We start from the raw sequence: 11,120 nt of genomic DNA on the forward strand, positions 1-11,120 counted from the left end.
TCTTTTTTTCTTCAATAATGTAGTTATTCAAAATCTGATTTGAAAACACTTTCAAGCTTTTTGACTTAACAAAATAAAATATTGACATTTACAGAAAAATAACTAAAACAAAATTTCAAATTGTTTAGCTCTAATAAATTAAATTTACATTACACCAATTATTTTAATTAAAACTATTTATGATTTACTAAACTTAATATAATCGTATTTAATAAACTAGTAAATTTAAGCTTAATTTTACCATAAAAATTTCCAAAAAAAAGCTGTATAGCTAGGTACCAGAATCTATATTAAAAACATGTATAGTTGTTATAATTTAAAATAGTTATGTTGATTTTGCTGTTAATACTACCGAGTGCTTAAAAATTAGAAAATTGGGATAAAATAATGTCTAGGTTAAAAAAAGAAACATACTGTCTATTTTTGTTGTTGTTTTTTTTTAAATTCCATATAAAATATAAATATATAATTAATACTATTAAAAACCTAGTTTTCGATATAAGATACACTCTGTATAGTAAAATATCTTTTGGAATATACGCTTAGAATAACATTGTTTTTTATTGGATACAAATAATAAATAATATATAATTATATCAATACAAAATTATCATTGAATTCCAATTTCTGCATATGGCTATATTACAGTGACCTACCCAACGACAAGGCGCACTAGACACCTACTACACATCAGAACGATTTCCCAGTTTTTTTTTCGATCCTGAACGATGAATGTATTGATTTTACAATGAAGAATATTAACTGTCTATCATCAAATTCTCAATAAATTTTGATTCTTTTTTAGCTGTATGTAAATATTTAGACATTTGACTTTTTTTCTAGAATAGTCGTTTAAAACATCTTTCCTTGATCAATATAATTTGTAAATTTAATGGAAGATTTCTCGTAAGCTGTTCATATTCCAATAAATAAAAAAATTGCCTGATTTACTATAAAATTTAACTAAAAAATAACATAGTATGCATTTAACCATTTATATCCAATGAAAAATCACAAATACAAAATTAACATTAGAAAATTAGTATTTTTCTGTTATATTAGCATTATAGCATACGTACCTAATTGACATTCCGTCTTTTTACATTTAACTAAGTATTTTGATGGCTAAGAATATACCATACCAACAACCTACTTCATAATACTTTATGATTGAAAACGTAGAAGAACTTTACAATGTAATTTTTTTTTTAAATGTCAATTTTATATTGTCATTTAATAGCTTTCCAATCTAATACCAGCAGCTGCATCCTTTATCGCTGTTTATGTGTATGACTATTGCTAAATACTGTAGTATATTAACAGTCATACAGAATTAAATTCTATATATTATTTAATATTTTCTATTTTGTTTTTGTGGTATCGGTATGTCTAAATAGAAAATAGTAAAATACTAATATGCCATCTGGGATTATTGTTTTTGGTGCCAACATTTAGTGATAGGCCATGTTGGCACTGGAAGCGCTAGTATCCAATGAGTAAAAACATTTATTTGATAAGAAACTTTTCCGCCGTAATGTACCGTGGGATTCATAAACTAAGTCACTATGATATTTTAGTTCATGGTGGGATTGTATGAATCGTCGCTCAACCATTCTATCTTAAACCATGCTCTCGTGAGCTCTCGTAGTCTCGTCCATGCAGAGTGTCGCTTCTAACTTCTATACTGTTCCATGCTAGTAGTACTGTAGTAGTGGTAAATTACGGTCCCGGCAGTACGGTAATTATCATTGTACACTTTTTTTGTGAATTGTTCAGTCCCCGCGCATGCGCAATATGATAAATAATTGTCCGGGACTGATAAGATTGTTATCAACAATCACGATTTTTCCGGGACTCTATCCACAGCCTACTAGTTTACTACATTACTACTTTACTATAAAAAAATAAATAAAATAGTTAGTACACACTACACAGCAATAATTGATTCTTATGTCTACAACTACAACCTATTTGCTTATTCATTTTTTCATGGTGTTTTTGTCATCTACCACACATCAACACCCTTAATACTTTTAAACTCAGATTTAAACTTGTCTATGCTAATAACGTTCAATTAGTAAATTGGTTATGCGTATAATTAATTAACACAACAATAAAGCTAAAATGTCTGCTAAGGTAAGATATACTTAACTTTTATTTCTGTTACAATGTAAGTAGTAAGTACAGATATGATTGTTGTTTTTAGATATTATACCTATTAAAATCTATACTGGTTAAATTGATTACAATTCGACATAATATTTCGTAGTGAATATCTAATTTTTTCCTATATTTAATAATCTTAGATACCTATCTTTATTTTTATTTTTTAATTATATAGCTGGAATTTGCTGTTAAAATGGCATCTCCATCATCTGCTGATAAAATAATAGATCAACTAAGCAATAATGGAATTTCAAAATCTGACATCCATATATCTTATGGAACTGGAATTGTTACTGTCACTACAGATCAACCGTCTTCCCTCATTTTAAATTCTATTGAAAAAACCGGTATGAAAGCAGTTCTTAAAGGATATGGAAGTTCTACATGTAAGGAATCATCTTGTTCAGTCTTTATTCTATGTTTCTACAGCTAATACAACTTTATACATTTTTATTAAAGTTGAAAAGAACTTAGGCGCTGCTGTTGCTATGCTTGGTGGATCAACTGGTTATAGTAAATTAGGTATAAATGGTATTGTTCGATTTGTTCAGATAAATAATAATGAATGCATAGTGGATGGTACTATTGATGGATTATCTCCAGGAAAACATGGTTTTCATATATATGAATGTGGAGATTTATCTAATGGATGTGATAGGTTTGAAAAAACTAAAAAAATAAATTATGATTCTTTTAAATTAATTAATTAATTTATAGGATTGGAGATCATCTTAATTTGAAACAAACATCACACGGCAGTCGAACTGATGACTCAAATTTTAGGGTATGATAAAAATAAATGAATATTTTTTTGTGATTTACTATGTGTTATTATAAAGCATCAGCTTTACTCGCTTTAGGGACTATCAATATAGGTATAACTGATTTTTAATGAATTTCCTGTACAAGAACTCTTGCTATAGTTGGTTGGTACTGTTTATCATTTATCATTATTTGTATTCAGTTTGCTCATTAACATTTAATTCATTTTACAGCACACAGGTGATTTAGGAAATATCACTGCTAATGAAGATGGAAGGGCAATATTTTACTTTAAAGATAAATTAATAAATGTATCACATTTAATTGGTCGATCAGTTGGTATTACAGAAAATGAAGACGATGGTGGTAAAACTAAAATCAATACATCAGCTATTGATGGAAATAGTGGGAAGAGGTAAATTAATAATATTTATTTATAATTATTTTAAAAAAATAAATAAATATTACTTGAAAATTTGTTTTTGAGATACCTTAGTACTTGTTTTGGATAGGTTATGACTTTTGGTATGGCGTGGGTTCTTGTATACGAGCACTGAGTAATGTTGTGTTGACCTTGATTTTTAAGGACAGTTGCTTTAGTTGCTAGTTATTTTAAAGTGAGGGAGGTTAATACTAGTGTTAGTGAGACATTGTAGTATAAGACTAACTTCATCTGGATATGATATTTATGTTGTATTTTGATTGGTGCATTATGTGTGTCGCAGTAGCGGCTCGAAGGGAGTATATTTGAATCATGTGATTCACAAAAATATTAATGGATGGGTGGGTGGGTCTTATTGTTGGAAAAGGTAGACTGGAACATTTTTGCATGTTGGTAATTTAAATATTAAATTATAAATAAATATAATATATAGCCGTAAATGTGTACTCAGCTGATAATGTACAGTAATAACTATATTTTAGGGTGGGTGATGTAAAAATATTAAACGTGATTTGAGGGAAAAAATGTTCAAGCCGCCACTGTGTGTGTGCATTAATAAATAACATCTATCAATAAGGCACAGATAATAGTTAAATCACCAAATCTATAACAGGTGTATCGCGTATACTCAAATACTTGATCAACCTAAAGATACAGTGTATACAGAATTTATATTAATCAAATAGGTTTTAAGAATTGATAGTTATTTTGATAACAGTTATTTAAAAGAAAATTTTCAAACAAAATTTATAAAACAGGAATTAACCTAAATAGATTTTTCATAATCATTGCATGAAACAAACTTGTTTTTAGCTGGCTTTTATGTAAAAAACAAATATAGAAATGCTAGATGTCCGCCATTTTTAGCACTAGTAATCATTTCCTATTTCAACAAATCAACTAATATTTTGTTGTATTTTTACAGAATTGCTTGTGGTATCATCGCTAGATCTTCTGGTTTATTTGAAAATAACAAAAAAATATGTGCTTGTGATGGTGTAACACTTTGGGAAGAAAGAGATGTACCGTTGGCTGGTCCCGGTAGACAAAGAAAAATATAATGATGGAATAGTCATAGGGTTACTCATTAAAAAAATATATATTACGATTAAAATTATACAGGTGTCCAAGATATTAAACCAAACAATTGTTATTTTAGTATTAAGAAAAAGTGCAATGGTTTTAAAATAAATAAAATATTCTTTTAATAAATATTTTAGTAGATTCTGTTTTTAATTATCACTACAACAGCAAAATATTTTTCTACCATTTGTTTTTGTGCTATTTAGATTATATTAATGATTTATAGATATGTTAAGTAAGTAAATAAAGTATATAAAAAAAAACATTCCAGAAATATACAACTACATTATGATGATTATGTTGCATTTTTACACAAATATAATGTTAAATATAACAATAGAATGAGTGACAATGATATTTTAACTCATATCTTTAAATAATAATAAATAATTTAAAAAAAACTTAGGATACAAATGACAAAAAGATTTTTTTTACAATTTATAACTCAAATTCTAGTAAACTAAGTTTTTTTACAATAACACATTTTAAAATAAAATAAATATGTATTAAAAATGTAACATTATATTGAACAGATTATAACATTATATGTTTAATCTGAAGTAGAACTGAGACAAGCTTTACCAGAGGAAGGGGTAGACGAATCAAAGGCCATTGTTTGCATAGCCTCGGTAACAAGTTGTTGCAAATTTTTTGGTAAAGTATTCATTTCATTAGGATACTTATCAAAATCAACATCTAAAAAAGATAATATTAACAAACAATAGTTTAATATACAAGTGTTTAGAGGAATTTCTTTATGAAGTGCAAAAATCGGATTTTCTATAGCATTATTAGCATTCAAACTTCATTAGACTGTAAAAAAAAATTATAATCAAGAAGTTAATTAACTAAAAACTTCAAATGACTTAGGTAAAATAAAACTGTTGTTTTGTTCTTGACTCATCTTAAAATCGCTTTTTTTCTGTGTATGTGTGTGTTATGACAGGTTATAACAAATAGTTGTATAATATAATAAATTAATATTTTTTTTTCAAGAGCTTTACAAACTTTTATAATTTAAACCATAGTCTACAATAAATAATTCTGATAAACTACAGTAAATAGTGATTGATTAGTGAGTTACTGATTTGTTTAACATTAAATGAGTTATCAGGTGGTTAGGTTTTTTGCTGCATGTGCTTTCAAAATACCTCAGTGAGTCAATGCATTTATTCTATAAACATAATTGTATAAACAATTCTTACTTTTAATGATAGAATCATCTTCTTTAGAAATTACACAAGCGTTTGATTCTGAAATATAATAGAAAAAATAAATTATTACTACTTGTTAATCATACTTGTATATTATCATCATTCATCACATAATGCCATAGTTCATCCATTAAAAAATATTTAAAACACGATGTAACACTATATATTATATTATCTATGATTATAATTAAGTGTTATTGTGTGAACATGGCGATAGTAATAATCAAACTATTGTAAAAGCAACTGTTTTATTATCATGCTCACGAGTGCAAAATTGAACAATTAGGTAGATTCGGCTCAAGACTTGCTAAAAATTTATTTTTTCTATATTATTTCATATTTTTAATAAGTAACTTAAAACTTTCTAATCAAATTTAGTTTTATAGAATTATGCATGGTTTTGGTCTTACTAACCATCAATAGAACTTGTTTCAAAATCCGTATCATCAGATGTATTTGAACAATCATTCAATAAAGTCAGCGAAGGTGATATAATGGCTTCCCCTTGGTTAATCAATTTTATTTTTTTTTCCAAGTCTTCCAATCGTTTAGCTAATATTCTATACAGAATTAAAGTAATACTAAACATTTCAAAATATACCAAATCATAAATAACAATACTTATTGGTTTTTTTTTGATGATTAAGTGCTATAGTTTTATCTTGCAATGCTTCAAATAGTGTCTGACACAACTTTCTTAAATCTGCAAGAGTTGTGCTGTTTGAAAACAAAGCTTGAAGATTCCCAGTTTCCAAAATTTGTTGCACTAAATTAAATTAAAATTAAAATTTGTTGAAAAAAGTAATAGCAAACATCATGCAACTTACTCTGTTTACAAGTTATTACTTTACGGGCTATTGAGTTATTAGTGAACAATAAAGATGAATCTTCATTTATTTTTGATGTACTCTAAAATAATAACATTTAGTTGAAAAAATATGTTTTAATAATAAATCTAAACATGAACTAAAAATCTATTTATAAAAAAATTTAAAAAGAACCACCATACATTTGTTATTTGTTAGTAAAAGATGAATAATAAATAGAAAGACTACCTTTTTGTTGTAAACATAGTGGAATTATATTGTAATGAAGCATAATAATAATTATTTATTTTTAGTATGAAATATAATATATTTTTAAGCCAATTTTACAAAATAAGATAAGTATAGTTAGTTATTAAAAAATAAATAGTACATCACAGTTAAAGATTATCTCTTTTGGTTGTCAAAATGTGGTTATTCCATTGTGAGTAATTTACAAAGAAAAACAGTTATATGCAAGGAAGAACTCTGAAGACTACAAATATATCAAATATTGACATGCCAGTTAGATAACAAATATGCACAAAAGCGAAACATTAAATCAAATCTAAAAAAAAAAATTAAGTTGTAAAAAGTAATTACTTTTTAATAAAAGGTATTTATATAACGACTGCTATTACAAAAATGAAGTTATGTTGTGTAAAAATTTGATGCTTGCCTGTTATTTTCTGTTTTTATTCCAGCATGAAATGTATTCAGTTTAAATAATTATGGACTCCACCATTTTTTAAAATATACATATCATATATATGAAAAACATAAAATACCTAGTGCAATATTTCAAAAAATTTAAATATGTCTTATTATAAAAAAATCTTATATTAAAATTTACTTCAAAATATTTGTTGTCTAAATTCATAGTAGTACCATACAATATGTACAATGTGTATCAAAAATTATAACTATTAGCTAAAAAAAACCAAAATTCCTATGAAATAATAAATAATATTATTGAAATATTGAAATAATATTATTGTGCATCAATTAATTTGTATTTTGTAACAATGATAGAAAAATAGCTTTTGAAAAAAAGTGCATGACAATATCAATGCAATATGATGCATAAAACAGTTAACTACATGAATAAATTATATATTTTAACAATCCATTATTAAATCATCAACTGTACAATATATACAGTCTACATTAAAAAATTGTATCGTAAGCTGTAAAGAACATAAACCTGGTATAATGAATTTGTTTTCTTTATCATTTCCTTTTCGGCGATCTCTAACTGCAATCTTTCATTTAAATACCTAAATATTATGCAATAAATTGATATTTTTAAATTTATTCTAAGTATATTAATTATCATTCATTTTTAAGTACATACTTGTTTTCTAATAATAAACTATCAATATCTAATACACATTGATTTTTATTAGCATTTAAAGAAGCTGCTAATTGATAATTTAACCGTCGTATTTTACTTCGAAATCCATCTCGTTCAGTGATTAATTCTTGTTTATCATCCAGTAATAAACCAAAATCAAGCTTTAATTGCTGATACTAAAATTAACACAAAACAATTTTATAAAAGTATGTTTAATAATTTATTATTTACATTGTTTAAATCATTATATTTACATACTTTTGAATGTACGATTTCTAAATTTTTTACTAATTCTTCTTTACTATCAGAGCTTGTTAATATAGTATTTATACAATCCTTGACAAAACCACCAGTTCTTAAAACCTGTTAAAAATGTATTAAATATTTATTTTCCTAAAAAGAATTTTTGTCAAACATACGTTATACCAGTGTCAGCCTAGCCATGGCCGCTAGGCCGAGAACGCATCCAGGGCCCCTGGCCGTATTTGTGTCGAGCGGCCCCGATATTACTAAAAATATAATATTTCACTACTTATAAGCATTTTTTATCATTTTTATTTAATATCATGTTTGGGGGCCCTTTAAGTACCAGGCTGACACTGTGTTATACTATTAATAAGTACTATTAGAAATACAAAAACTAATCAACTAATTACTGTCAGTTAAATCTTGTCCACATTTTAACTATATAATCACATATTTTCTAAAAGTAATCGTATAGTTAGATGGGAATGGTTAACTAATATTGATAATATGTGATTCTATTTTAGTTTAGTTGTTATTGCTTTGGCTAATAATTATTGCTAATTAGTAATTACTACAAATTATTTAACAATAATTAATATTAATCTATTAACTTATTAATATTCTTCATACATCCATGATATAATTTTATGTACATTAAAAGTGGAAGAAGGTAATCCAGCAGGGGTTTTTCTATTTATGTTTTCTCATAAAGAAATTCTTCTCCAGATTCATATACACGTATATGAATAGTATATTATAATTATATATTTTTATATCTTCTACTAGGAAATCATCAAAATATGATACAAAATATAAAATATGTATTTCTAAGTTACTGATTTACATTTTAAGAACAGAAATATGGGCTAAAATACACTTTACCAACCCCCTTCACAATTTTTTTTTATTATTTTAGAAGTTATAGCCTTCCAAAGATAGTAATTTTATGTTATTTTAAGCATGTTCTCAACACTTCTTTATAGCTGGCCAGAGTAGTAACCCAGTAAGCTTAGGTAGGTTTATTCATTCAATATTTTAGCCACGAGGGTGATTGATGGATGAGTCCACCTCCAACAAAAGGTCTGAAGGACCTTGAGTATGGTGACAGGGCCTGTAGGTAAAGTCAGGTACCCTTGGTTTTGGCCAACAAACCCACTTCATTTGTGTTATTTTAACTAACAAAGTTAAGTTTACTTATTACTTTATTAGGTTTTCCGTCTGCCCTACTGCCCGAAGAGATCTATTTTCCCCAGGTTTGCTATTTTAGCCCCAGGGGGTTTGGAGGCTGAGCCCCTATCCAACTTGAGGTCTTCCAAACCTCGAGTTTGGCGACCAGAACCAGCAGACGAAGGGAGCCACTATAATATACATAGGTTAAACTTAACAGGCAAGGTTATAATATACTCATTAGTCATTAGTCTGTTGTTTACTTGAACAGTTGAACATAATTCCAAAACAACTTAATACAGCATTATAGCTTATTTTGTAAAAATCAAAAAAAAAATCATATGTGAAGCATTAGTGTTGCGCGAGCCGCACATGCATATAAATGTAAAATCATAAACTTTGGAAGCATATAACTTCTAAAATAATAGTTTCCAATAAAAAACATTTGCACTTTTATTTTGAGCATAAAAAACAAGTAATTTAAAAACATAAGGGAATTGTTAGTGCATTTTTGCCCAAATATGTTATGATTTAAAATATTAAAACAGTAAAGTTGAAGTAATTTCTTAATTTTAATTAGGTAAGTTGAAACCAAATATCAAAATATTGAATAGATGCAATTTAAAAAGATATTAAACTCATACTCGGTAATATGATACTAAATGTCTATCTTGACTATCTTTATAAATTGTAAATTTAAAGTAGATAAGCCGGGAAATTTTACTATCTACTCTAAATTAAAGCTTTCAATTAACTTATTTGGTTATGATAAAAAAATTTAAATATCTTACTTGGTTGTCACCTTGAGCATCCTGTAATTTTTGACGCACATCCTCTGCTTCCAATCTCAGTATCTTATTTTCTTCTCTTAGTTGATTCACAAGTTTATCGTAATTTAATTGATAATTCTAAATGAATGCATAAAATAATTTTAGAAGAAAATCTATTTTTAAAAGTGAATTATATTACTCTATTGTATGTATTATGTAACATTTTATTTTCCAATATGATTTTCAAATGATCTCGTTCTATTCGACATTTCTCTAATTCTTCACTTAATACAGTGAGAGCTGCAGTTTTGCTATTTAATTTCCGTTCCAGGGCAGTACTCTATGAAATTTCAATAACAATTATTAGTTAACATACAATGATACAATGTATCAGGTATTGTAAATGCAATTTTGTAGCATTGTGCTTAAAAATATCATTAAGAAAATTATGTAAGTACATCATAATCTATGTAAAAATCACTTACATCCATTTTTGAAAAACAAATGATTGATTATTAAATAATGTATTGAATAAATGCGTTGATTTTTATTTATTTATTTATTTATTTTAACATATTATGTCACAATGTTGAAGATGTACAGGAATAATAATATTATCATTTGAAAAATGTAATTAATCAATAATGAAATAATATATTTTAATATACCTAGAAATTAAAGTTATAACCTATGTGTTTTTCATATGAAATAAGTATGTCAGTAAACTTGCACATCTGTCATAGTGTCATAATTGTTTAACAATTATTAACTACTGTAATTACAGAATACATTATACTTTTGTAGAACATTCAACATTGAGTTTGAATCTATAATGCTAAATTGGTTGTATGTACCTATTTGTTACTAATTGGTAATTATATCTATTCTATGATAACACAACATTTAGGCTGATAAAACAAATCTAGAAATAACTGATAACAGCAAGTCCTGGCAAGACAAGTCAAGTAGGGAACACGAATAATATATTAATATCACATATTATATATTTATATAAAATTATATAATCTGTGCTAATATTCTCCCAGAGTAGTGATAGTGAATCACTAAGGGAAGACAGTAAAGTTGGACCACTGAATATAATATATATATATA

At 26.4% G+C, this 11,120-nt stretch overlaps 2 protein-coding genes across 4 annotated transcripts; one reads left to right on the forward strand and one right to left on the reverse strand.

The window, feature by feature from the left end:
* The first annotated feature begins 1,631 nt into the window (after positions 1 to 1,631).
* Positions 1,632 to 4,582, forward strand: Ccs (Copper chaperone for superoxide dismutase). Its single transcript, XM_015507692.2, has 6 exons — positions 1,632 to 2,136; positions 2,342 to 2,552; positions 2,626 to 2,824; positions 2,884 to 2,950; positions 3,162 to 3,343; positions 4,296 to 4,582. The coding sequence occupies exons 1-6, from the start codon at positions 2,125 to 2,127 to the stop codon at positions 4,429 to 4,431; spliced, it is 807 nt and encodes a 268-aa protein (XP_015363178.2). The 5' UTR covers positions 1,632 to 2,124; the 3' UTR covers positions 4,432 to 4,582.
* Positions 4,451 to 10,886, reverse strand: LOC107161334 (coiled-coil domain-containing protein 149). Of its 3 annotated transcripts, none has more exons than XM_015507698.2 (11): positions 10,676 to 10,886; positions 10,207 to 10,347; positions 10,029 to 10,145; positions 8,083 to 8,187; positions 7,825 to 8,000; positions 7,675 to 7,747; positions 6,495 to 6,576; positions 6,289 to 6,433; positions 6,082 to 6,227; positions 5,659 to 5,706; positions 4,451 to 5,149 (listed from the first exon to the last, which is right to left on the reverse strand). In XM_015507698.2, exons 2-11 carry the CDS (start codon positions 10,228 to 10,230, stop codon positions 5,004 to 5,006), a joined length of 1,062 nt encoding a protein of 353 aa, XP_015363184.2. In that variant the 5' UTR covers positions 10,231 to 10,347; positions 10,676 to 10,886; the 3' UTR covers positions 4,451 to 5,003. The 3 variants fall into 3 exon arrangements, with proteins under 3 accessions (XP_015363184.2, XP_015363183.2, XP_089082675.1); XM_015507697.2 differs by lacking the exon at positions 10,676 to 10,886 and adding an exon at positions 10,493 to 10,661; XM_089226549.1 differs by lacking the exons at positions 5,659 to 5,706; positions 10,676 to 10,886 and adding an exon at positions 10,493 to 10,664.
* Positions 10,887 to 11,120: the final 234 nt, after the last annotated feature.

The sequence above is a fragment of the Diuraphis noxia genome, unplaced genomic scaffold (genome assembly GCF_037042655.1).
Source record: "Diuraphis noxia isolate RWA-SAM2 unplaced genomic scaffold, SU_Dnox_SAM2 contig0004, whole genome shotgun sequence".
NCBI classification, from domain to species: domain Eukaryota; kingdom Metazoa; phylum Arthropoda; class Insecta; order Hemiptera; family Aphididae; genus Diuraphis; species Diuraphis noxia.

What these genes read in the sequence shown, in the direction of transcription:
- Ccs (XM_015507692.2), top strand. An exon ending in AGGATATGGAAGTTCTACAT is followed by an intron (nt 2,553 to 2,625) that starts GTAAGGAATCAT and finishes TTTTTATTAAAG; the next exon opens with TTGAAAAGAACTTAGGCGCT. An exon ending in CTGATGACTCAAATTTTAGG is followed by an intron (nt 2,951 to 3,161) that starts GTATGATAAAAA and finishes TTCATTTTACAG; the next exon opens with CACACAGGTGATTTAGGAAA.
- LOC107161334 (XM_015507697.2), bottom strand. An exon ending in AGTTTATTATTAGAAAACAA is followed by an intron (nt 7,748 to 7,824) that starts GTATGTACTTAA and finishes CATAATATTTAG; the next exon opens with GTATTTAAATGAAAGATTGC. An exon ending in AGTAATAACTTGTAAACAGA is followed by an intron (nt 6,434 to 6,494) that starts GTAAGTTGCATG and finishes AATTTAATTTAG; the next exon opens with TGCAACAAATTTTGGAAACT.